This window comes from Acipenser ruthenus, chromosome 25 (assembly GCF_902713425.1).
Source record: "Acipenser ruthenus chromosome 25, fAciRut3.2 maternal haplotype, whole genome shotgun sequence".
NCBI lineage: Eukaryota > Metazoa > Chordata > Actinopteri > Acipenseriformes > Acipenseridae > Acipenser > Acipenser ruthenus.
Genome location: NC_081213.1, coordinates 28,321,692 through 28,348,813, shown reverse-complemented (window position 1 = coordinate 28,348,813; position 27,122 = coordinate 28,321,692). Strand labels below are relative to the sequence as shown.

Here is a 27,122-nt window from a genome sequence, read left to right as displayed (position 1 = left end):
CACCTGACCGGCCCATTTCACTGATCGTGAGCCAAAAAGAAGGAAATAAACCTCCTGAGTGATGCTGTCTGCAATAACTCCAAGACCGTGTTCTTCCTCAGTCTAGTGAAGCCTGCAGTACAAAGGGACATGTCATTGGAAGCTACTTCCTCTTAAAATAATGCATTGTACTTGGAAGGAGGGCTACCCAATTTTCCCGAACCCCCATTTCCCTGCGTACACCCCCTCTCTGCACCGTCAGCATGGCTCAGCTAACCTGAATCTATCATTACTGCAGCCCTGCAGAGAGAGAGAGAGAGAGAGAGAGAGAGAGGAGGGAGCAGTGTGACACACATACAGCCAGCTGTGCGTCAGTGTGAAGTCAGTGGCTGGAGTCAGCTGACTGCCTCAGTCTCCCTCTCTCTCCCTCCCCACTTTCCTCTGTATCTCCCCTCTCTCTTTCTCTCCTTCTCTCCCCTCCCCCTCTCTCTCCCCTCTCTCTCACTGATCTCTCCCCTCCCCTCTCTCTTGCACTTTCTATTGGTTCACCCTCTCTCCCTCTCCCTCCCTGCCCCTTCCACACTATCTCCTCCAAACTCCATCTTTCATTCTTTTAAACCCTCCCTCTCCCTGCTCTCTCTCTCTCTATCTGTGTCTTGCACGTTTTCTCTCTAATGCAAGTTCAACAGTCAATTTGCAGTCCCCCCAAGCTTTTCCCCATGAGATGCATTTACCATAGCTTACAATGCTCACCTGTGCTTTACAATGCTTACCTGTGCTTTACAATGCTCACCTGTGCTTTACAATGCTCACCTGTGCTTTACAATGCTCACCTGTGCTTTCCAATGCTTACCTGTGCTTTACAATGCTCACCTGTGCTTTACAATGCTCACCTGTGCTTTACAATGCTCACCTGTGTTTTACAATGCTCACCTGTGCTTTACAATGCTCACCTGTGCTTTCCAATGCTTACCTGTGCTTTACAATGCTTACCTGTGTTTTACAATGCTCACCTGTGCTTTCCAATGCTTACCTGTGCTTTCCAATACTTACTTGTGTTTTACAATGCTCACCTGTGTTTTACAATGCTCACCTGTGTTTTACAATGCTTACCTGTGTTTTACAATGCTTACCTGTGCTTTGCAATGCTCACCTGTGCTTTGCAATGCTTTCCTGTGTTTTATTACACTTTGCTGTGGGGTAACTTTTACGAGTGACTAGCACGGTGTATGTGGGGGAGGGGCAGGTGTCAGAGCCCCAGCTGTGGCCGGTCATCAACCTGCAGCTGTGCAGGGAACTCTGGGACAGCTTGGAGAGCAGAGAGGGGCCTGGAGGGTGTTAAGTAGTGTCCATTTCCAAATGCCAGAGGTCTTTTTATAGATCTGCTGCCGACGTGATATCCACTTTCACAGTTTCACACCCGTCATGCTCTGACACTGAAATGACCCACTTTTCAGTTTTCTGCCTTCATGGGAATCTACCGTGTGTTTCTACCTACCTAAGCACTCCTATAAAAGTCTCCCACAGTAAAAGCATCATAAAGTGTAGTAAAGCACAGAGAGGTGTGGTAAAGCATACTACAACCTGTACCTGTCTGTGTAGATTTTCTATCCAGCTGAGAAGGACCTGCAGTTCTGTGATTGTCTTTTTATCAATTCTTCACAATTCTGTGAATCTGCATGACGTTTTTCTTTTTGATTTTGCACCTCATGATACACAGCAGTTTTCTTTGTTCTTTTATTATTATTATTATTATTATTATTATTATTATTATTATTATTATTATTATTATTATTATTATTAATGAAGTTTCACATAATTCATATTTGATAACACGGTTGTTAGATGGATCATTAAAACATTACAAGACTGACTACAGGTAATTAACTGGTATATTCGGTCGATTAAAATGAAATAATGAACAAAACTGGTCATTCATAAATATCACAGCAGCCCATAATACAGTCCTCGGAAACACGTGTGCTGGAGTGTGCGTACGTGAGGTAAAAAATTGGCATCCGACAAAACAGAGGCAGCAGTGACACCTGGCGGAACTGTCATGCATTACACAGCTTGACACGCACAAAGAACGTATGGCAATGTTATTCTCGGCCATGTGCTTGCAGTTCTGTAACCCCGTGACAGTAATGGGTAATGGTCGGCCCGCCGGTAGTGTTGTGGCGCTACCACTGGAACACGTGAGAGAGAGAGAGGGAACTGAAATTAAGGTACATTATAAAATACCCGATCGCTTTTAATGAATCAAATAAAGCTGATAACACAACCGATTGCATATTACACAGAGCAAGCTACATACACCGTGTGGCATACTGTAATATTAAGAATAAAAAAGTACTCTTCAGTTTGCATAGTCGCGATTGAACTCTGTATAGGTGTATGCTGTTTGTGTTAAAGGGACGGGCGCTCTTTGTGAATGCTGCTGCGCCAGTGCACGGTGCGTATCAGTTTTCTGTTTCTTGAAGGTCCTGCGTCTCGTCTGCGAGTTCTCTTTTGCAGTGTTGCAGCGCTGACTCTTTTTTTCCGTGTGTGATGACGACATTCTCTGCAGGTCGTGTCGTGTCGTGTCGTGTCTCAGAAGGTTCTGCCCGACATGTCGCGACACGCCGTGCTGTCGGCCGGAGCCTCGCTGTGGCGCTCGATTTCCTGCCCCAGCGCGGAGCTGCGACTCGACCTGGTGCTCAACTGCGGCCAGTCATTCCGGTGAGGTTTATATATATATAAAACCGGGACGAAACGTGATCAAATAAATAATTTAAACCTTGTGTACATCCAAAAACACCACCTCCTTTTTTATATGTACAAGTTTGAAAAAAAATACTGTAGTGTGAAAACGACCCCATTTCATTTCCGTAGACTTTTATTTAGCAATAACTGATAAAATGAAGGTTTCTCAAACCTCCTCGCTGTGTACTGTGCGTATAGCGCTGCTGTTATTAAACACAACAATGTGTCTGTCTGTGTATCTGTCTGTCCCAGGTGGAGAGAGACGAGCGAGGGACACTGGACCGGGGTGATTGCGGGCCGCGTGTGGACTCTGACCCAGACACAGGACCGGCTGTGGTACTGGACCTACCCTTCAGAACCACGGGAGGAGAGGGAGACAGAGACAGGGGCGGACCGCGTTAAAACTGAACCCACAGGAGAAGGAGAGACGCAGGGAGTGACCAACAGGAGAGAGGAGAAGAGAGGGGCGGAGCGCGTCAACACTGAACCCACAGGAGAGGGAGAGGGAATCACCAGTTATACAGAAAAGAAGAGAAGGAGAGGGAGGGAGCTTATCAAAACTGAGCCCATGGGAGAGGGGGAGGGGGAGGGGGAGGGAGCGAGGGAGGTGAAGACAGAGGAGGTCAGCCCCCAGGGTGAGGGTTCAGAGCAGGACAGGAAGGAGCAGGCGATCCTGAGGGATTACTTCCAGCTGAGCGTGTCTCTTGGGGAGCTGTATGAGCAGTGGAGCCGAGCTGACCCACACTTCAAACAAGTGAGCGAGACTTTCACAGGTAACCCTGCTCCCCTGTGCTGCACCCTGCTCTCCTGTGCTATACCCTGCTCCCCTATGCTGTACCCAGCTCTCCTGTGCTGTACCCTGCTCTCCTGTGCTGCACCCTGCTCTCCTGTGCTGTACCCTGCTCTCCTGTGCTGTACCCTGCTCCCCTGTGCTGCACCCTGCTCTCCTGTGCTGCAGCCTGCTCTCCTGTGCTGCAGCCTGCTCTCCTGTGCTGCACCCTGCTCCCCTGTGCTGTATCCTGCTCCCCTATGCTGTATCCTGCTCTCCTGTGCTATACCCTGCTCCCCTGTGCTGTACCCTGCTCTCCTGTGCTGCACCCTGCTGGCATTCAGGCCCCTGGTAAACCTGCTCTGAATGAGCTGATCACACTTATCACAGTGACAGACAGATTCTAATAGTTTGAACTATTACACTGTTAACATCCCTAGTATTAATTTGTGATTCCTCTCTCCTCCTAGGAGTGCGGATCTTGCGTCAGGACCCTCGCGAGTGTCTCTTCTCCTTCATCTGCACTTCCAACAACCACATCTCACGCATCTCAGGCATGGTGCAGCGGCTGTGTGAGAGATTGGGGGAACCCCTGTGCCAGCTCGACCAGACCCCCTACCACCAGTTCCCAACACTGCAGGCACTGGCAGGTAAATACCCCTCCCTGACCCCCGCCCCCTTCACTGTCCCTCTCTCACGCCCCTCACCCCCGTCTCTCTCTCACACCCCTCTCCTCTCCTCTCTCACACCCCTCTCCTCTCTCTCCTCAGCCCCGGGAGTGGAGCCTCTCCTCAGGGAGCTGGGTTTCGGGTACAGGGCTCGCTTTGTTACCCAGAGCGCCAGGCAGATCCTGGAGCAGCAGGGCCCTGATTGGCTGGAGTCCCTGCGTGATGTCACCCTCGAGGAGGCGCGGTTGGCTCTGCGTAAGCTGCCGGGGGTTGGCGCCAAGGTAACAAGACACAAACTAAAAACTAAAAACACAGCGACTGCCAGCGGTTCCGTTTCATTGGCTGTGTTTTCTGTGCCATCCACAACTGTGGCTGAGAGAGGCTTAATGATTGATATTAATGTGTCTGTGTGTTTCTGTGTGCTTGTCTGTCTCTGTGTATCTCTGTGTTTATGTCTGTGTCTGTGTTTATGTCTGTGTTTATGTCTGTGTGTGTGTCTGTGTTTATGTCTGTGTGTGTGTCTGTGTTTATGTCTGTGTGTGTGTCTGTGTTTATGTCTGTGTTTATGTCTGTGTGTGTGTCTGTGTGTGTGTCTGTGTGTGTGTCTGTGTTTATGTCTGTGTGGGTGTCTGTGTTTGTCTGTGTGGGTGTCTGTGTTTGTCTGTGTGTGTGTCTGTGTTTGTCTGTGTGTGTGTCTGTGTTTGTCTGTGTGTGTGTCTGTGTTTATGTCTGTGTGTGTGTCTGTGTTTGTCTGTGTGTGTGTCTGTGTTTGTCTGTGTGTGTGTCTGTGTTTATGTCTGCGTGGGTGTCTGTGTTTGTCTGTGTGTGTGTCTGTGTTTGTCTGTGTGTGTGTCTGTGTTTATGTCTGTGTGTGTGTGTCTGTGTTTATGTCTGCGTGGGTGTCTGTGTTTGTCTGTGTGTGTGTCTGTGTTTGTCTGTGTGTGTGTCTGTGTATATGTCTGTGTGTGTGTGTCTGTGTTTGTCTGTGTGTGTGTCTGTACTTGTCCGGCTGTGTGTGTGTGTGTTCTTGGCAGGTAGCGGACTGTGTGTGCCTCATGTCCCTGGACAAGGCAGAGTCTGTTCCCGTGGATACGCACGTGTGGCAGATCGCCCGGCGGGACTACGCATCACAGCTGGGGGCGGGGCACAAGAGCCTGACGGACAGGGTGTACCACGACATCGGTGAGAGACGGGAAGACTTTATGTTAACTTAGACTCTGAGCTGTCAGCACTGATCCCTCACTGCTCTCTCTGTGTTTGAACCCTTCCTCAGGTGATCACTTCAGAAAGCTGTGGGGTCCCTATGCAGGCTGGGCACACTCCGTGAGTACTGGGCCTCTCTCCCTCTCAGTGTCTGTGTCTCTCTGTCTCTCTCTCCCTCTCTCTCTCTCCCTCTCTCTCTCTCCCTCCCCCTCTCTCTCTCTCTCCCTCTCAGTGTCTGTGTCTCTCTGTCTCTCCCTCCCTCTCTCTTTCTCTCTCCCTCTCCCTCTCCCCCTCCCTCCCTCTCCCTCTCTCCCTCTCCCTCTCTCTCCCCCTCTCCCTCTCCCTCTCCCTCTCCCTCTCTCTCTCTCTCTCTGGTTTGAATCCATTCCGAAATCTGCCTCTTTATTTGTGTTTCTTTGTTTCAGGTGCTATTCTGCGCAGACTTGAAGAAGTTCCAGAACCTCAAAGCAGAGGAACAGGTGAAGAAAAAAGGGAGAAAAAGATAGTGGAGGAGAGGAGGGCTGGGGTTAGGGTTCTGTAACCTTCCAAAAAGATAGTGGAGGAGAGGAGGGCTGGGGTTAGGGTTCTGTAACCTTCCAAAAAGATAGTGGAGGAGAGGAGGGCTGGGGTTAGGGTTCTGTAACCTTCAGAAGAATTCCAAACGTTTGTGTCTGCTGATTATTTCCGTGACGTGAGACCTGTTTGTAAAAAGGAAAAGAAAATACAATTCCGCTTTTTAAATGAACTAATTACCTTAATTAATGTGAAATTGAAAACCACGATGTCATTGGGAAGCTAAGATGGGCCACACACAACACAGTGCATTTGAGAATTGTATGTTCAGGCTTGTATACTTCTTGATCAGTAACACAGAACAAACACATGTCCTGTGCTTTGTGGTGCTTTTAAGGCTTATTTCTGTGCTGTTGGATGTAATATGAATTCTGTCTTCAGGTAACAAGCTCAGGTGTGTAAAACTTTATTTCCAGCCCTGTTTTAATAAAATATATTTTGTTTCTCATCTGATTTGATAAATGTCCAAGCTGAAGAAATGACAAATAAATTAAAAAGCCAGGGCAGCGCTGGCCTGCGTTTCCTGTAAGGCACGGCAGTGGGGATGCCAGCGAGGGTTTCAGATGAAGCCTCAATTGAAGGGAAGCAAAGTCTTTGGGCTGGTTTCTTTATTTTAAATGTATTTTTATTTTTGAACTAGCCCCAGCTGTGGGCGTGAGAACCCTGTACTATCCAGACACTCCTTGCTGCTGGTTTAGTGGGGATTTCTCTCTGTGGTTTGATCTGTTTGGAACTCAGCATTGTTGATGTTGCTTGTCGCTCACTGCAGTGTGCCGCTCTGTCAGTATGCTAAGTGTGCAGCTCTGTGAGTGTGTCAGTGTACAGCTCTGTGAGTGTGCTGCTCTGTGAGTGTGCAGCTCTGTGAGTGTGTCAGCGTGCTGCTCTGTCAGTGTGCAGCTCTGTGAGTGTGTGAGTGTGCAGCTCTGTGAGTGTGCTGCTCTGTGAGTGTGCTGCTCTGTGAGTGTGTCAGCGTGCTGCTCTGTCAGTGTGCAGCTCTGTGAGTGTGCAGCTCTGTGATTGTGCTGCTCAGTCAGTGTGTGAGTGTGCTGCTCTGTGAGTGTGCAGCTCTGTGAGTGTGTCAGCGTGCTGCTCTGTCAGCGTGCAGCTCTGTGAGTGTGTGAGTGTGCAGCTCTGTGAGTGTGCTGCTCTGTGAGTGTGTCAGCGTGCTGCTCTGTCAGTGTGCAGCTCTATGATTGTGCTGCTCTGTCAGTGTGCTCTTCGGTTTTAGTTGCCTGCCATAGACATACGTAGTGCGGGCTAGATCAGCCAAAGTGTCTTCATGTAAGAGCAGCGCCATCTAGAGCACAGCAGTGTACTGCCAGCAACACAAAAGGAAGCTTTACTGTAGCTGACTTGGCATGTAGCCTGCCTCGCACGCTAGCCTGCATCTTTCATCTTTGTATTGTTTTGTGAGTTCGCAGCTCTGCGAGGTCCTTTCTTTCTGAACTCATTCCCTTCATTCCAGCTCCAGAGTGGGCTTGGTGTTTCAAAAAGGAAAGCGCGTCCTGACCTGCACTGTATTGTTCTTGTGGAAAGTACCTGCTTGTAATTCTGTGTGGACTGCGTCTCTCCCTTGGGTTTTATCAGTTTCCTCACTGTTTGTGCTTGTCATGGTGTTGAAAGCTGATCTCGCTGGCGGGTAGGGTGAGGGCGCTATGGCAACCACAAATAAAAACTAAAAAACACAACTCCATGATTCAGTGATCAGTTTCATAAGCTTCTGTTCTTTATTCCACTCCCTTACTGCACAATAAGGGCATGCTGTGTGTTCAAGCAGAGGTAAGGTAAAGCACAGCTTAGACACTGATTTAAAACAAGAAATACGGGAACTAATGTGTGAGTGAAGAAATGAATGAAGGGCAAGACAATGGCTAATGAAACGAGGAGCAGCCTGTGTGTGTCGGCTGCGTGCAGGCGTGTTCCTGCCCTGTGCTCAGCGGCAGTGGCGTGTCGTCTTGTGTCTCTGTGTCTTCATCACGGTTATAAATAGTGCGGCTCTTGGCTGAGAGAGACAGGATTACTGAGGAAACTGACTGGCAGTGCGGATCTACCCAGACACGCTCACACACACACACACGCTGACGCTCACACACACTCACGCTGACGCTCACACACACACACACACACTCATGCTGACGCTCACACACACACGCTGACACACACAAACACACAAAATGCTGACAAACACACGCTCACACGCACACACACAAAAAAAAATCTAAGAAACATCCAAATGAAAAGGCTCTGATAAGTTTTGCCGTAGGCCGCAATGGCGTCTCAATCCAGTTTATGGGATACTTGCTAATTCCAGTCATTTTAAAGAGAGGACAGACACTGTGGCATGTGCTGAGTGATGTGGTCAGCCAGCCAGCTGTTCAGATCTGTCAGTGTGTCTGTGATCTGACAGCGATCAATTGAGAGCACACACACACACATGCTATTGATAATTACCCCCCTCTCTCAACCCCCCCAGGGGGGTGACACTCCTAAACCTAAAAAACGCAGAAACACCAATTCCGATTGCTGTGTTCATCTTAATGTTCTTATGCACACAGGTCTTTAAGTCGTGCTCCTCTGTGCAATGCCAAGACAATCTCAGAGAATGATCTTTACCAATTCAGCCATCCCACACAGGCCAGCACAAGCACTTACATGGATCCAACAGCTTGAGACAGGTTCCAGGAATGAGCTCAGTAAACATCCTGTCAGTATTGCAGTATTGCACTGGCTGTGTGTAGGTGTGGAACTGGACTGTGGACTTGTTTAGAGACAATTGATTTCATTGATCATTGTGCCAGAACGCTGGCCTTGTTTCTCAGGTTCTGAACAGGGTGTCGTTTTTCCCATTCTTCTTACTGTGATACAGTATTGTTAAAAGCAGCGCAGAGTGTATGAAAGCTTAGTACTCTTAGTATTCTGATTACCCTCCTAATCAGAAGTGGTGAGGAGGGAGGTAAGTTCCGTCAAGTGGAGGAGAGGTGTTGTGTAATCTCTACAGCACTTGCATGAGAAGCAGACCAGCATTGCACTGTGCAGAGCAGAGCACTGGAGCCTCAGAGCAAACATGTTGCACCTCGTGTGAGACTGCCCTGCGGGGGCAGCCAGTAGGAGGCCTGGGATCCTGGAGAGGGGCGTGGCCTAGCAGCTCATTTGAATGGGCGAGCGAGTGCGTGTGTGTGAGAGAGGGAGAGAGCGGGCAGACCTGTGTTTCTGTCCCAGCGATTGCTCACTTATTCCACTACGCTCACTCGAGAGGCACACAGGAGAGAAGCAGCTGCAGGATACGAGGAATCTGCAGCCTCAAGTTCAGCAGGTAGGTACAGGAGAGCAGAGGCAGGGTCTGGGGCTGTGCAACACACACATGGGAAGAAGAAGGGATACAAGGAGATGAAAAAGTGACAGAAGAATGGGATAGAAACAACTGTGCGAGTTGATAGACATGTATATATAAACAGAGCGATAGAGAGAAGAAGGAAGAAAGGTAAACAAGGGTGGAAAGAAAACAGTTCTCACTCAATGGCAGATATCCAGAGGTACTTCTGAAGTCTCTCGGGATGTAGTTTTCTGTAGAATTAGAGAATGGGAAAGAGCAGAACATAACAATTAAATAGAGAGAAAAAATGAACAGAGAGGAGTTAAAATATTTCCAGCAGCATCACAAAAATACACATATATTTTTTTTAATGTTGGAACTTTTTTTTTTTCAGGCTAATTTTACTGCGAAGTGGAAAAACAATTAAACGCTGAAGAGTGAAGCTGGATTCCTGCGGAGTGGAGCTGAGCAGCGGTGTTCAGATGTGCTCACGAGGAAGACTGTCCCACTGAAATCTCCCAGCGATAACTGGTCTGGAACTGACAGAGTTCAGCTTTCTAACAGCTGGATTAGATGCTGTGATAACGGTGAAAGACTTGGAGGGACGGTCATAAAAGAAAGACAGAGAGGGAGAGAGCGCAGCGAGTGTGTGAAATCCAGTCCTTCACTTTCTAGCTGACTCACAACCGACACCAGCTGACCCCTGTGCTGCCCACCTGACCAGTGCGAACACACAGGCGAGGTCGCAGAGGCTCCTGACAGCCAGAGCTTAACTGGAAAGTATCTGTACTGGTCAGTGACCAGTGAGCACTCACACAGGAGTGAGTATACAGAAACGATCGCTCACGGACACCCAGGCAGACAGACAGACAGACAGACAGACAGTGTACACCACGTCAGAGTACAGCTTCTGAAAGGTAAGAGCTCAGGGAAGTCTTTGCTGTGTTATACTGTACTCACAGACTTTCAGTTTATAGAAGAATGTGCAAACAAACCTGAACTCTACCTGTTTCTAGAATCTTATATTTTAACCTGTGGAGACTTCCAGTTCTCTATACTGTGCTGTATATAGTATTGAATTAGCTGGCTCTCAGATCCCCAGTACAGCACTGAGTTCTCTACACTAGACTGTATTGAATTAGCTGGCTCTCAGATCCCCAGTACAGCACTGAGTTCTCTACACTAGACTGTATTGAATTAGCTGGCTCTCTGATCTCCAGTACAGCACTGAGTTCTCTATACTAGACTGTACTGAATTAGCTGGCTCTCAGATCCCCAGTACAGCACTGAGTTCTCTGTACTAGACTGTATTGAATTAGCTGGCTCTCAGATCCCCAGTACAGCACTGAGTTCTCTGTACTAGACTGTATTGAATTAGCTGGCTCTCTGATCTCCAGTACAGCACTGAGTTCTCTACACTAGACTGTATTGAATTAGCTGGCTCTCAGATCCCCAGTACAGCACTGAGTTCTCTATACTAGACTGTATTGAATTAGCTGGCTCTCAGATCCCCAGTACAGCACTGAGTTCTCTGTACTAGACTGTATTGAATTAGCTGGCTCTCAGATCCCCAGTACAGCACTGAGTTCTCTGTACTAGACTGTATTGAATTAGCTGGCTCTCTGATCTCCAGTACAGCACTGAGTTCTCTATACTAGACTGTATTGAATTAGCTGGCTCTCAGATCCCCAGTACAGCACTGAGTTCTCTGTACTAGACTGTATTGAATTAGCTGCTCTCAGATCCCCAGTACAGCACTGAGTTCTCTATACTAGACTGTATTGAATTAGCTGGCTCTCAGATCCCCAGTACAGCACTGAGTTCTCTGTACTAGACTGTATTGAATTAGCTGCTCTCAGATCCCCAGTACAGCACTGAGTTCTCTATACTAGACTGTATTGAATTAGCTGCTCTCAGATCTCCAGTACAGCACTGAGTTCTCTATACTAGACTGTACTGAATTAGCTGGCTGTCAGATCCCCAGTACAGCACTGAGTTCTCTACACTAGACTGTATTGAATTAGCTGCTCTCAGATCCACAGTACAGCACTGAGTTCTCTATACTAGACTGTACTGAATTAGCTGGCTGTCAGATCCACAGTACAGCACTGAGTTCTCTATACTAGACTGTATTGAATTAGCTGGCTGTCAGATCCACAGTACAGCACTGAGTTCTCTACACTAGACTGTACTGAATTAGCTGGCTGTCAGATCCACAGTACAGCACTGAGTTCTCATCTGTTCATCCCCAGTCATTACCTTAATAACAAGCCCTGACTAAAATGGTCAGATGGACAGATTAGATTAGCTAAGGCCTCAGTCACTGCATGGTAATCGCTGCACAGTGATATAACATTCCCGCAGACAGACATCTAGCTAGCTGTAGCTCTTGTTCAAAGGCTTGCTGTCGAATCTATCCTGGCTATTTGGGTCTGTCGATTACACGTCACATCTCTGAAGGGTTGTTAATTGCTTGCTTGAACACTTTGGTGCCAGGAAGGTTAATTACGAAGGATATCTGATGCCAATCATGCTGTAATCTGTGGAGGACGCTGGCTCAGGGACCCTCACGTCAGCCCAGTGCAAGAAGGGAAACAGGAGGACTGCCTCTTATAATAAAAGAGTCCCAGAGGAAAAGCACAGCCAAGTGAAAGAAAGCACAGCGGAAGCACGCTAAAGCATAGGCAAGCATGGTAAAGCACAGAGAGGTCTGGTAAAGCATAGGGAAGCATTGTAAAGCACAGAGAGGTCTGGTAAAGCATAGGGAAGCATTGTAAAGCACAGAGAGGTCTGGTAAAGCATAGGGAAGCATTGTAAAGCACAGAGAGGTCTGGTAAAGCATAGGGAAGCATTGTAAAGCACAGAGAGGTCTGGTAAAGCATAGGGAAGCATTGTAAAGCCCAGAGAGGTCTGGTAAAGCACAGGGAAGCACTGTAAAACACAGAGAGGTCTGGTAAAGCACAGGGAAGCATGGTAAAGCACAGAGAGGTCTGGTGAAACACATTGCAAACCAGGGTAAACTGTGATCAATGCAAAGTATAACCACGGCAGGTTCATTCAATAAAGCATAGCCTTGCAGGGTTTTTAACAAAGAAAATCAAATTACGATAGTGATATGTATGTTGCTGATTCTTAATAATAATAATAATAATAATAATAATAATAATAATAATATCATTGCAAATCTAGATTTAGATACTTCAGTAATTTATCAGTAAAGGTTTTTCTTTTAATAGAGAGGGGGAGTGGTATCAGACTGAAGAGTCTCTTTAAAGGGGAAACCACACATGCAGAGATGGTGTGTGAAGCCTGTGGGGTCCCTGCTTTGCAGAGGGGAGAGTTCTGGCCCGGCTCCAGCGGGGAGTCAGTAGCCGGGGAATGGCTCTGCATTGAGAGTGCATTAGAAGCTGGATCTTGAACGGAGATCTCGCAGGCTGAGTGCAGGTCTGGCTCAGTGTGAGAGTGTTTATATTTAATGCACTCACTGAAGCACTAATGCACTTTCTATCTAGGTGTGAAGGGTTCATGGGGTGTGCTTTATGTGCTCTTATCTGGAGGGGTGGAGGGATGTGTTTTAGAAAAGACTGCCAAACATTTCATTTAATTAAGATATCATCTTCATCTCTGTGACTGTGAATGGTAGCTTATTTTAGTATTCCTATACGTATGTATCTGTCTTTACTGATCTGTTTATCCAACTATCTATCCAGCTCTCTATCTCATCTCTCTATCTTGCTTATCTAACTATCTACCTGTATCAGTCCATCCAATTTCAACCCTTAAAACTCAGCATACCAGACATCTGCATCAGTGTTCGAGATGACTCCTGCATTGTGAGCTGGTTTTAAAAAAGAAACCACAGCACTCTGTGAATGTGCACAGACGATTCTGCTTGTGTAAATGCACAGGAAGAGGAACCGAAAATAAACAGCTGAATTCTGAGAATGACTTTCCTCAGGTAAAACAGATCCTGTCGTTGGGTTGAGCGAATGCAAGATTGATGAGGCAGCAAAGAATAATCGGGCCGAGCCCTCAGCCCCGTGTTCGTTCAGATCTCGTTGTGTGCTGTAAACAAGCGGAATTAGCTCCCGAGAAAAAGTGAAATCGGACATCGCTGCATTAGGAAGGAGAGATTCCTAGGGGCTCAGAACCTCTGGAGTTGATACTGAACAGACTCCCTGAGAGACGGTACGTCATGCTCCGTTTGAGCCCCTGTGATATGAAACACGACTTTCCAACTGACAAGAGTGAGCACGCTGCTGTGTAATTATAGAGGGGTGTGTTAGGGGTTAAAAATCTCCTCCTCCCCCCATGAAAAGAATGCAGACCCTTACCCCCCCCCCAGCCTCAGTAACAGCTGAACTAACCCACAGGATGCTTGGACCCGACTGGATTACAGAATATCTCCCCCCGTCCCTCACACTGAACCGCTACTGTGTGTGATCAGAGTGAGAGGGTAAGGGGCTTCGAATTTCATTTCCACCGACCGTCTTTCCCTGTCACTGGCTGTGACGTTAACAGTCTTTCCAGAGTGGTCTGAATTGTAATCATTTTCATTTAGAAACACTTAAAAGACAAAACAAATAAAAAATGGAATGACAAACCTTTCGACCAAAAGTGTTTCTGAAGGTCTTCAGCGCTGAGATGAGTTTGGATTCACGTTCTGATCAGAATCCTCCTTGCTTGTAGAGTCCCAGTTGCCAGCCCCCTTTGAGTTCCATGTGCACCGTGTGATTTACAGGCAGAATGTTGAGTCTGATTAGATTGTGCATCTGGGCGGGACAATGGAGAGTCCAGCGCCTGTGTCGCTGCCTGATTAGAACCACGATACAGTCTCTGGCTGCAGTAATATTACACACTTAGAGCTGGAGTGTTCACTGTGGTCATTTCCCAAGCGTTTTACTTGAAATCCTGCTCCGGTTTCAGACCTTGAACCCTTTTAGTTTTTTTGTTTTTTTGACCAAGTAGCTTTTGGGATTGCAGGTTGAACACTGAACTTGTAGGAACGGACCCACCTTGCTATCAGACCATTGGGATAGGATTGGACAGCATGTCATGGTCTGGGTGTGAGTGCCAGTGTTAACTTGACTAATGGACTTGATAACAAGAGGCCCGTTTAGAAATACTAAAAATATATGCAACGTTCAGTGAGGAACATTTTGAGAGAGGGAGGGAGCCAGGAAGAGAAGGAGGGAGGGAGAGAGGAGGTGTGTTCACCCTGCTCTCACTGACTCACTGTAGCGTGACAATCCACAGGGAAATTCACACTCCAGGTGTGAGCCGTCACAGGAACACCCTCCAGTTACATGACCTAAATCTTTACATCATGCACTGAAGCACAGGGCTTGAAACTGGAACCAGCACTGCTCCAGTCCTGGGGTTCAGAACTCCTCTTGAAACTGGAACCAGCCCTGCCCCAGTCCTGGGGTTCAGAACTCCTCTTGAAACTGGAACCAGCCCTGCCCCAGTCCTGGGGTTCAGAACTCCTCTTGAAACTGGAACCAGCCCTGCTCCAGTCCTGGGGTTCAGAACTCCTCTTGAAACTGGAACCAGCCCTGCTCCAGTCCTGGGGTTCAGAACTCCTCTTGAAACTGGAACCAGCCCTGCTCCAGTCCTGGGGTTCAGAACTCCTCTTGAAACTGGAACCAGCCCTGCCCCAGTCCTGGGGTTCAGAACTCCTCTTGAAACTGGAACCAGCCCTGCTCCAGTCCTGGGGTTCAGAACTCCTCTTGAAACTGGAACCAGCCCTGCTCCAGTCCTGGGGTTCAGAACTCCTCTTGAAACTGGAACCAGCCCTGCTCCAGTCCTGGAGTTCAGAACTCCTCTTGAAACTGGAACCAGCCCTGCTCCAGTCCTGGGTTTTATTTAAACGATGAGGATCCACCTGTATACCAGGGCCCCTGACATGTTTATAGCACTGATTTGTAGTTTTCCGAGTGTCTTGTTTCTTCGGGTCTATGCAGGCATGAAGCCCTGGAGGCATTTCATTGAGCTTCTGGCACAGCAAGTTGAAATACAACTTGGATTAAAACCGGGATGACATCATTTTATTTCCATGGGATAGTTTGAACAATATGCAATTCAAATTATTACTGTACTTCATAACCGCGTTTATGATGCTGGAACACTGTTTTACTTTTAGGAAATAAGAGAAGGAAAATAAAACTTAAGAGAAGTAGGCCAAAGAAAAGCCAGTGTAAACATTCCCCATCAAAATCAAAGTATAAAGAAAGCCCAGAGAGGTCTGGTAAAGCATAGGGAAGCATTGCAAGGCACAGAGAGGTGTGGTAAAGCATAGGGAAGCATTGTAAAGCACAGAGAGGTCTGGTAAAGCATAGGGAAGCATTGTAAAGCACAGAGAGGTGTGGTAAAGCATAGGGAAGCATTGTAAAGCATAGGGAAGCATTGTAAAGCACAGAGAGGTCTGGTAAAGCATAGGCAAGCATTGTAAAGCACAGAGAGGTGTGGTAAAGCATAGGGAAGCATTGCAAAGCCCAGAGAGGTCTGGTAAAGCATAGGGAAGCATTGTAAAGCACAGAGAGGTATGGGAAAGCATATTAAAAATAAAGCATGTCAAAGCAGGGTAAAAGGAACAGTATAACCATGGGAAAAGCATGGGAGAATTGCACAATGACCCTGGTTAACTTTTATAAGGGCGACTGCACATTTACCACATGCTTCAATGGCTAACCATACATGCATGAGATTTGCCATGCTTTAACCACGGGATCCCACAGTACGCTTTTATAAGGGGAGAGCCTGGCATTCTCCACAGGAGCTGGCTGATAGAATCGGCTGCTCTGCTCTCGACTCGTCATGCTGCATCCGAGGTAGGCTCGCGAGAGGAGCACAGAGAGGGGGATGGTGAAGCTGCTGACGCTGCTGTGATGATGACAGCAATGTGATGCAGAGCTGGCCTCAGTGCTGCTGCTGCTGCTGCTGCTGTGTGAGAATTGAACTGGGGACCTCTGGAACACAGCAAGGCCAGGAGAGAGCTGCACACACACAGGCAGGCAGGTAGGCTGCAGCATCTCTGAAGGAGCCCGAGGCAGTGATGTGCTGTGTTGAGCCAGCAGGGTGCTTGCACTTCATTTGATCTTGTGTCCTCTGCAGTGTGTGTGCGGTCGCAGTGTGTGTGCGGTCGCAGTGTGCGGTTGCATTGCGTGTGTGTGTGTGTGTGTGTGCAGTCGCAGTGTGCGGTTGCATTGCGTGTGTGTGTGTGTGCAGTCGCAGTGTGCGGTTGCATTGCGTGTGTGTGTGTGTGTGTGCAGTCGCAGTGTGCGGTTGCATTGCGTGTGTGTGTGTGTGTGTGTGCAGTCGCAGTGTGCGGTTGCATTGCGTGTGTGTGTGTGTGTGTGTGCAGTCGCAGTGTGCGGTTGCATTGCGTGTGTGTGTGTGTGTGTGTGCAGTCGCAGTGTGCGGTTGCATTGCGTGTGTGTGTGTGTGTGTGTGCAGTCGCAGTGTGCGGTTGCATTGCGTGTGTGTGTGTGTGTGTGTGTGTGTGTGTGTGTGCAGTCGCAGTGTGCGGTTGCATTGCGTGTGTGTGTGTGTGTGTGTGCAGTCGCAGTGTGCGGTTGCATTGCGTGTGTGTGTGTGTGTGTGTGTGCAGTCGCAGTGTGCGGTTGCATTGCATGCGTGTGCGTGTGTGTGTGTGTGTGTGTTTCTAACGGTATATATATGAATGTTTTTTTTCTCTATGCAGATGCAGTCTACCCATATGAAAGTGACCCCTGTGTATGTCTCTTATAGGTGACAGTGTGATCAATATTATATATAGGTGTTGCATCTATACATCACATGGCCTCTTTTATTTTTAAGAAGTTCCTAATATAGCAGACTGCACCTCTCTAAACGACCTGCTTTGAGTGCTCTGGGCTCCTGTCCTCTGCATCCATCCTCTTCCACACATCCCTCACCGGTCGCTTCCTCAGTAGGCTGTCTTCGGGTGAGCTTCCCATTCCTTAACCCTCGAAGGACCAAGCGTTGCTTAGAGCAGTTTCACCCGGGATAATGAAATAAATGTTTGGCGGTAACGGTCCCCCCCCCCCACCTCCCCCCCCCCCCCCCCCTCGCACTCTTCCGGAATACTGTGTATGCTTCATAGTGGCCCTTAAAGGGGCTGCGATGGACTGTAGCCGTCTTGTATAGCACAGGTATGGCAGGGGAATAACCATTAAACAGCACATGAATAATATGTTTTAATAATAATTCTGCAAACTGAAGTGTGTCGTTTTGCTTTGTCGGGAGCATGTACAGGACGGTACGCCTGTCTGTAGCGCATGCTGGAGGCTGTGTTGATTTCTGGATGAATTCAGTAATAAAATTCTGACTGACTGACTGCACTAAATGTCGCCTGCAGGAGGCTAAATGCATTCTGGGTCTTTGACACAACTTTTCAAAGCTGAGGGAAGTCAGTATTGCGCACCTGAGAGCCAGCTAATTCAATACAGTCTAGTGTAGAGAACTCAGTGCAGTACTGGGGATCTGAGAGCCAGCTAATTCAATACAGTCTAGTGTAGAGAACTCAGTGCTGTACTGGGGATCTGAGAGCCAGCTAATTCAATACAGTCTAGTGTAGAGAACTCAGTGCTGTACTGGGGATCTGAGAGCCAGCTAATTCAATACAGTCTAGTGTAGAGAACTCAGTGCTGTACTGGGGATCTGAGAGCCAGCTAATTCAATACCTCTCGCTGTACCCTCCCTGTGCATGAGGCAGCACTGCTTCACAAACACGTCTTGTTGGTTTGAGACACAGAGGCAGTGCTGTGCAGTGCAGTGCATGTGATTGAGATGCGCTGGGAGAGGAGGGCGTGCAGCTGACTCAGGTCATCCTGAGAGGAGGAGGAAGCACAGACCGCAACGCTGACTGGTTCACTGCGTCCCAGATTTAGCAGGGCAGCACAGTTTTAGACATTTCAGTTTTTCTCCAGACCTGTCTCTCAGATCTGTTTTGAAGCAAGGAATACAAATGCGACAGAAATCTAAGTAACAAACCCAGCTGCAGAATGGAGCCGAGTTATTGTTCCTTTAAGAGAAGGGAGGAACGCACGCAAAGTAGGGAAATAAATACCCTTTTATATATTTAGTTTCAGTACGTTTATCGATGTAACAGGGCTGGGCGTGAACTGGCGACCCCGCACACCGCAAGCAAGCGACTGAACCATCGTGCAAACTAGCCAGGCTCATCTGCGTTAGTGATTCTAGAGAGCTTACCCTCCTCTCATCACACAACGCTACACGTCACCATGACTTCGTTTCTTTCTGAATTGTAATTTGGCTGTTTTGAAGATATGGGTAATTCTCACTGGTTCTTCTCTGGGTTTAAGACTGAAGCGTTTGGATGAGATCATATGTGTTTGTTATTAATGTGACCTCTGCCTTTGTTTTACCAGGAGTCTGCCTGGACGGGACTGAGCCGTGCCAGTGTGAGACAGCGTCCTCGTGTGGAGCACGACAGGATCGCAGACGTTTTTTACCGTTTCATTTTCCTCTTGTTCCTGAAGCCTCACAATGGCTGCCGGGGCCATTCTTCTTCTGTTGTCCGTCGTTATCCACCAATCACCCGCGGCCTCCCCTGTACAAACCACGCCCTCGTTGAACTTTGACCACAACCTCCTCTCGCCTTCCGAGCTCAGAAACTACTCCTCCGCCCAACGGAATTCTGACTCGGCCAATCTGAACTCGGGGCAGCAGCCAGGCCCGCCCACCTTTCCCGTACCTGGCTGGAATGAAGGTCCGGTAGAGGAGATGTTGCTAGAACTTCCCTTGGTGGAGTCCAGTATAGACCCCAGCGTTACAGTGGACAACTCCATAAACGCTAGTGGTGACGGGGAAGGAGCTGCTACAGAGCCTGGTGAAGAGCAGCTAACAGACCCTGCCATAGAGCCTGGTGAAGAGCAGCTAGCAGACCCTGCCATGGCTGCTCCTGAGCCGACTGAGAAGGGTACTCTGCTGCCCCCAGTGGACAAAACTACAGCAGCGACAGCAGCGGGATCTCCACTGCTGACAGAAGTGGATTCCAGGACAGCTTCCACAGCTCCCAGTCCTAACAAGGATGGCTTTACCCAGCTCCTGGAGTCTCCCATTTCCAGTAAGGAAACTGAGATGGATGCGGATTCAGGAAAGTTCAGAGAGGATTGGGAAAGCACTAGGGAAATGGGGAATAGTACTGTGGATCCTAAAGGAACTACTGCAACCACCCTCAGCCCTGACTCTCCCAGCGCCAAACTGGAGTCACTGAATCCACTGGAGGCTCCCCAGTACCTGAAACCAGTAACCATGATGGTGCCGCCATCGTCTCCCACTCCACCCACCCTCACCACAGCGTTCAAAATGAACCCTGGTGCTACTTCTGCTGGGACCACACCCCAGGGGTGGCCAGGGGCTGGTTTGGCATTCGAATCGGACACTGACACCCCCAAAACAGCCGTGAAAACCCAAACTGGGACCCTGCCAACCCCCGCAGAAACAGAAGCCCTCCTTCTGGTCCCCCACACCCCAAAACAGGAGCCGGTCACTTTTCCAGATTCAGGGCGCTACCTTGCCTCCTATCAGACCACACAATCCCTGCTTCTGCTGCGGAACCCTCAGGGGGGTGATGTCACACGCCCGGCCGAAGAGGTCACAATGGCCAATACAAACAACAACAATGCTGACCACTTCCTGTCTCCCAGAACAGATGGGGAAACTGTGGGAACTCCTGGCCCCGACGCCAACCAGACACCCCAAAACACAGTTCAAACCAAACCCCCAAATCCCCAGGGTCTTTCAACCACCTCTTCATCTTCCTCTGTGTATCCTGTGACCACGGGAACAGTGAGGTACGCAGAGGGCAACACCCCCACCTACAGGGCTACCTTGATAGTGCAGGCTCAGGCCACCACCCCCTCCTTACTGCTGACCGCTAGGACTGAGATGACCTCTACCCTCTCACCCGCCACCACCTCCACCGCTGTGCTCAAACCTACGAAGCAGACGAGAGCGGCGCACAAAGTGACCCCCACTAGCCAGCCTCCCCTCACCCCCCTCTCCACAGCGAAGAGGGCGGACAAAGGTGAGGGCAGGGCTTTTTTCTGTTGTATATTTTCTGCTTTCTCTCTCAATAGATATTGTTTGTGTATTTTCTGCTTTGTCTCTCCATAGATATCGGTCACTATTTCTTTATTTTGTTTATTTTACATTTGTGCTTTTATTCTCTGTGTCGTTCTCTCATCTCTTTCTTGGGTTCATATTTTGTTCTTTCCTCTTTTCCCCCTATATTTCTATTCCTGTGTGTGTTCTTTCTCTCTCTCAATGTCCGTGTCTCTCTGTCTCTGTCTGTCTCTCTCTCTCTCTCTCTCTCTCTCTCTCTCTCTCTCGCTCTCTCTCGCTCTCTCTCCTTCCCTGGTGAAAGTGTTTAGAAAGTGTTTTCCTTTACTGTTTTCTAGGTGTTACAAAGACCCAGGGGACAACCAGTGATGACAATGTGACATCATCAGCCCCGATGGGGGTAGTTCCCGTGGGAGGGGCCGAGCTAACGACAGCCAATCACCAGTGGAGAACAGGTAAGGCACACACAGCTGGTGACCCGGTCCCTATAAAGACCAGCTGTGCATCGTCATTGCAAGGAGGAGGTTACTGGAGCAGAAAATCAAGCTGGAATCCTGAAGTGTGGGCTGGCAGGGAGAGAGGGGAAAAATTCCCCTCCGGAGAGGAACCCAATGTTTCGGAAAAGCACAAATATACAAATTAATAGGGACCAGATGGAGGGACTCGGCTGGAGAGGCAGAGGAGGAGAACGTGATCCTCAGTTCCTGTGTTAGTTCAGTGAGTTTCCAGGTAGAGAGCCTCAGAAATGGATTAGTATTTTTCTGGGTGGTTTTTAGAAAGAAACCGCTGAGATCACTGCATTTACAAAGGTAAGGCAGTGTGGTCTAGAGGTTAGAGCTGAGAGACTGGGAGAGAGGGGGCAGTGTGGTCTAGAGGTTAGAGCTGAGGGACTGGGAGAGAGGGGGCAGTGTGGTCTAGAGGTTAGAGCTGAGGGACTGGGAGAGAGGGGGCAGTGTGATCTAGAGGTTAGAGCTGAGGGACTGGGAGAGAGGGGGGCAGTGTGGTCTAGAGGTTAGAGCTGAGGGACTGGGAGAGAGGGGGGCAGTGTGGTCTAGAGGTTAGAGCTGAGTTTAGTATTTATTACAATGAGGATGAAAGCTGTGCAATTTGAAACGCGTCTGGGTTTCATCCAGTGAGTCACGCTTTGAGTTATAGCCGGTCAAAGATACTGTAGAGCCGTGTTCATTCATGTACCTGTAGTCATTTAGAAATACTGAAAGAAAAACTCAAATTCACCGTCTGAGCCTGAAGTCTTTTTCAAGGTCAACAAAATTGTGTCCCTTGTAATAATATCGCAGTCATCTTAACAAAGGAATTCTTCTTTGTGTCTCAGTTTCTGTTTTCAGTCTTTCTCTGCATCTCTCTAAAATGAATGAAAAATAAGTCATAGCCTTTGTAAACACACACCCCACCTATAAAACACAGATCTGTTTTAAAACATTTGTTTATAATGGGCAGGATGATTCTCAAAGCCGTTGACTCTAAATCGTCATGAGCGCATTTCTTTTCTGATGACAGACCGATTCAGTGGAACAAGCCTAGACGTTTCGGATTTCAAAAGACATTGTTCTTTAATGAGTTATCGCAGTATTTTGGCAGTCCTGGTGTGTTTGTCTGAGCCTGCGCCCCGCTCACAGTAATGTCCCTCTGATGACACCCGACACGCCTCAATCTCTGGGGTTTGTTTAGACACCTGTCCCTCGGAAGAGATTCATCACCGCCCCGCCCCGCCCCGCGCCAGAGCCGGCTGTGCAGCAGGGCATCCCTCCTTCTCATTCACACGCCGTGTGCGCAGTGTGAACAGAGAGAGAGATTGAGATTGATTGGACACAGCTCCAGCCCTTGCCTTCCCCACAGTTATGCTGTGCGTTTCCCATAGCTGACCCTGGCTTGCCATGTTTATTAATATGCTTTACCATACCTCTCTAGTCTTCACCATGCTTTCACTGTGCTTTATTACACTTGGCTATGCTTTTACTGTGGGCATCTTTTATAAAGGAATTGCTACTCACCAGCCAGCCAGTGCTGAGGTATTTCAAACAAATCCAATAAGCACATTAGCTGCTGTTTATTAAAGGAGAGATTAATCCCTCATATATAGGAAGTGGACGGCTTTGTCTGAGCAGATTAGTGGTGCCTGGCCTGGCTCGTACAGGGCTGTGATTGGTTGGGAGGAGGGGGGAGGAGGGGGGGGGGGGGGGGTAATCCATCTATCTAGGTAACTTTATCGGGTTCCCTTCCTTTCTGGAAAAACTGAGCTGATGATAATGTGGAGTAAATGGTTTCTAGAATCTAGTCCAGTGTGTTTCATTTCTGGGGTTGGCGTATCCTGGGGAATTGAAGACCCTTTGAGACAGAAAGGGGTTTGAATGACCCGTTGTGAACGGGCAGCTGCTGTCTATTCAAACCCCAGTGTCCCTGCCCCAGCCGAGGGTACGAGGAGGTCAGCAACCCGACCATGAGAAGCGTGACGGTGTTTTCGGAAGGGCCTCTGGCAGGAGCTTCGTGTGGCGGTAAGGATTCTATCATCAGCCAGGTTTTATTTATATAGACAAGTTAACCGACCACGGCGTCTTGGCACGGGACGGGAGTCTGAGAAACACTCCGAGATTCGGAGAAGCAGGCCAGCCAGGAGCACCACGTGCTTCGTTTCTCTGACAGATTCCTCTGGAGCTACCACTTGAAGGAGACACATTTAGTGAGTTCAACGACAAACATTTCGACTAGAAGTCCTTCTCAGAAGTCCTTCGCTTTCAGTGCAGATTTTTACCTCCCCTACGTCCTGCCAATTGCCATTTTGTTCCTCAGAGTTGTAAAAGGCTCTGCTCTTGGCAGTCGCAGTGTGTTTTTTTTTTCCAGATTGTCACTGATTGCTTCACTCTGTTTCATTTTTTTTTTTAACCCGTTCCAGTCTCCAGTCATACTAATATCCATTGCAATCTGCTCAGATCTCATATAGATTTGCAATCATCCCATTCTTCTCCTCCCCCATCTCCCACTTTCTTCCCCCCTCTCGTCTCCCTCTCACCCTCTCTCAGTTTCGTTGGCAGTATTGGAGTGCTTTGTATTTTTTTCCAGATTACTTTCCCCCCCCTCATTTCCACTGTCTCCCTCGCTCTCCCTCTCCCTGGATTCTCCTCTCTCCTCTTCCTCCCTTGCTCCCTCTCTCTCCCATTGTCCCTCAGTTTCTCTCCCTGCCCTCCCGTAATTTGCTTGGTTAGCTCCGTGTGTGTTCTGATCGTGCCTCAGTGATCTTCATCAAGCACAATTAACCTCCAACACATTCAGCACTTCCTGCTCATGAACTCACTCAGCACGTCCTGCGGCTGAGAGCTGAGAATATCACTGGATCTGAAACGTCTACACAAAACCTTCTGCAGTGCCGTTGTGGATTTTGTCCCCCGTCGGTGAGGTGAGACGAGGTTAAACGCTTTAGAAGCACGAATGCAGACGAGCCCGGCTCTTTCGCACAGCGGTTAAGACGCCCACTTGCCGTGTGCGGCTCACACCCAGCGTCCTCCCGTTCCATGCATGTGCTTGAGAACGAGCAGGTCCAGATTGATCCTGCTTGTAATGCAGTACACACTGCAGGTTCTGGGCAGGGACATTGCTTTGTAGTATATAGTGGTGAAGAACTGGGTCTGCAGCAGCTGTTGTTTTGAGTGGATTTCGGGGGTCAGCAGATTCAGCAGGCTGTGATGCCAAGCCGTTACAGTGTTTGTTTTGTTAATGAATATTACTGTGAGTGGGGCAGCACTAAATCAAACTCCGTAAAATCCTTTGAGAAATGTTCCGGAGGTCGTCCTCAGTGAAGACCTACAGCCATGTTCACAACTCGAGTGTCACTTAAGTGTGCTTCCTCAATCTGATCACCAGCACTTGAGTGGCATGCCTCATACTCCAGCCTTGAGTGAGTGCATGTGCGTGAGAGTGTGTGCGTGCGTGCGTGCGTGCGTGTGAGTGAGTCTTCAATGCAACAGCTGAGTAAATAAAGGTGCTTCTCTGTGCAAAAGCTGAACACGGCCGGCAGCATTGATAAACCTGGCTGCACAAAACAGACCCTTACACTGAACAGAAGCCGCCTGCCTCCTCAACCCGGGAAATAAAGCCCTGTTCCTTTCTTCTCCTGGCGTGTTAACGAGGCAGATTTAAAAACGCTGGAGCTGAGGAGGTGTTTATTTTTGGCCACGCTTTGAGGTTGCCGGCTTTAGTTCTTTCATTAAAAAGGGATTGTCAAAAAAGTTTCAGAAGCCTCTGAACGACTTCTCTGCAGATTCCGAAATCGCTTCCAGCTGCTCGCTCTGTTTGTTTTGAATTGTTTTAAAGACCCACTCTCTTCAAAATGAATTACTATTTTAAATAAAAACACACGTCTTTTAAACCACCGAGTGGAAAGCTGCTCGCAGCTGCCAGAGGCTTGTTTTAAATGTGTTGCATCCCTGTGTTTTTCAAAGTCTGTAATTAACCCCTATTTATTTTTATAAAGGGAGACATTTCTGATGCTACAAAATGAGAGACACTTTTTTGAGAGTGTATAAGAGGCTTGGTGTTATACTGCCTCTTTGTTTGGTTCTAGTAAATTAGGAGGCGTTTCTCTCATTTCAATCGTGTCAGTGACGCGGCTTAAAGTCCGAAATCAGAGCCAAAACAAGAAGCATAACGGCAACCCACCTCCACTGCATGCAAATGGAAAATAAGTCTGCGCTTGTCCAAAGCAACCTTTGTAACAGTTTCCCATCGTAAAAGCATAGCAGTGTAATAAATTATTATTATTATTATTTATTTCTTAGCAGACGCCCTTATCCAGGGCGACTTACAATTGTTACAAGATATCACATTATACATTATACAGATATCACATTATTTTTACATACAATTACCCATTTATACAGTTGGGTTTTTACTGGAGCAATCTAGGTAAAGTACCTTGCTCAAGGGTACAACAGCAGTGTCCCCCACTGGGGATTGAACCCACAACCCTCCGGTCAAGAGTCCAGAGCCCTAACCACTACTCCACACTGCTGCACAGTGAAAGCATGGTGAAGCACAGGCAAGCATTGCAAAGCCCAGAGAGGTGTGGTTAAACAAATGAATAAACGTGGCAAATCATGGTAAACTCTGGTAAAGTACAACCGTGGGGAAAGCTTTGTGAAAACAGCAAAATGACTGTGCAAAGATCCTGTGGGAAGTTTCATCACAATTAATAACGTGCTAACAGATCTGAAGAGTTGACACTGTTATATATCAGAATCTTGGAAAAGTCATTCTTCAGCTCTTATTACGCTGTGAAACTGTGAAACACGCAGTAGCTCTAAAGCGTACACTGACAGTGAGAGTGTGCTGGAGTACAGTATACTGATATTCAGATCTGTTCTCCCCATCACCTCCATTACCACAGCACAGCTCTTTCATGATCAGCGGCCGGGCGCTTCTGCTTTCTGGACTCCCCGCTGTATTGGAGCAGCTCTGGCAGCAGGTTTGAATCCAAGCGCCCCTGAAGAAAGTCTCAGATTTCCTGGCTCTCCTGCAGTGTTGCAGCGCAGACGGTGAAGCGTCGTATTGGCAGAATCACCCAGACAGTCTCTCACCGTGCCGTCCAGCAAGGAAAGGCTGGAGAGAGGAAAGAGCCTGGACAGTAACTCAAGGGGTTAAGATTAGGGTTAGGGTTAGGGCTGTGTGTGCGTGTGGGGGGAGAGGGTTAGGGTTATGATTAAGGTTAGGGCTAGTGCTGTGTGTGTGCGTGTGGGGGGTGGTGGGGTGTGTTAGGGTTAGTCTAGGGCTAGGGCTGTGTGTGTGCGTGTGGGGGGGAGAGGTCTGGCGAAGCGATATTTAAATAGTTGGTAATAAAATCCACATGTTGTTTTGAGCTGTTCTGGGCTGGAGGTTGGGGAGCTGTAGTCATCGCAGGGGCTGTGAAAAATAAAATAAAAAAAGAAACTCAAAGTAATCCAGAGAGAGAGAGAGAGAGAGAGAGGGAGAGAGAGAGAGGGAGGGAGGGAGGGCTGGCTGCCTCAATGTGTCTCCCAGATGGTTGTTATTATTCCTGAGCTCTAATACAGTCTATTAAAACTCTTAACGCTCTCCTGTCTGCAGCACATCCCCTGTGATTATCACAGTCTGAATCTGACCTCCACCCGCCCTCCACTCTCTCCTCCCCACACACTCGCTCCAGAGCCTCACAGCAATAGCACACATTCTCTTTATCACTGGAGTATTTCATTTTAATTTTCCAGGAACTCCTATAGAAAGCTCCCACACCATGCTATGGAGCTTCTTATAGCAGAGTGCTGTGAAGCATAGTAAAAGCATAGTAATGGCATGGTACAGCACAGGGGTGAATTCGATTCAGTATTCAGGATGCTCAATATGAAAAAGACACCATGTATGCTCATGGAGTGCTGTAGTTATTACACAAAGGAGGACAAGGCTGAATAACCCATGAGCCCCCCATGGGGTCATGTGGAGTACTCTGTTATATAACATGTTTAAACCTAAACTGAACAACTGAATTGAAAATAACTTCCCTGAGATGAAGCTGCGCATCAGCTCTGCAGCGCGGTGGCGTGATTCGGACCAGTGCGATTCGTCCACTTATTCTGGCGTTGGATTTCAGTGAATGAATACATGAATGGATGGATGGATCATCTCAGCAGAGATGAACATGACAAAGTGAATCGACACTGCCGGATCTCTCAACACTTGTGCATACCCAGTAAAAGCAGAGTGGGGATGTAGTAACAGCCCGGTGAGGTTCAGAGGAGCAGAACTAACCGGTGTGAAGGAC

General features: G+C 48.2%; 1 protein-coding gene across 6 annotated transcripts in view; it reads left to right on the top strand.

Moving 5' to 3' along the window:
* Positions 1-1,899: 1,899 nt before the first annotated feature.
* The window catches only part of LOC117962706 (N-glycosylase/DNA lyase-like), a 31,321-nt gene continuing 6,098 nt past the window's right edge, over positions 1,900-27,122 (top strand). Inside the window, exons 1-10 of one of the 6 annotated variants that reach the window (XR_009308851.1) lie at positions 1,900-2,207; positions 2,549-2,700; positions 2,977-3,497; positions 3,964-4,143; positions 4,264-4,442; positions 5,196-5,343; positions 5,435-5,484; positions 5,790-5,843; positions 9,645-10,167; positions 18,643-18,766. Coding sequence is in view for 5 of the 6 variants with exons in the window: in XM_034904066.2 (XP_034759957.2) it covers positions 18,761-20,303; positions 20,677-20,793 (1,660 nt within the window). In the remaining variant the exon portion in view is untranslated. Of the gene's footprint in view, positions 2,208-2,548; positions 2,701-2,976; positions 3,498-3,963; positions 4,144-4,263; positions 4,443-5,195; positions 5,344-5,434; positions 5,485-5,789; positions 6,386-8,872; positions 9,251-9,644; positions 10,168-12,442; positions 16,268-16,900; positions 17,196-18,642; positions 20,304-20,676; positions 20,794-22,557; positions 22,852-27,122 lie in introns of those variants that run through there. The other 5 variants (XM_059000012.1, XM_034904066.2, XM_034904072.2 and 2 more) reach the window with 5 other exon arrangements.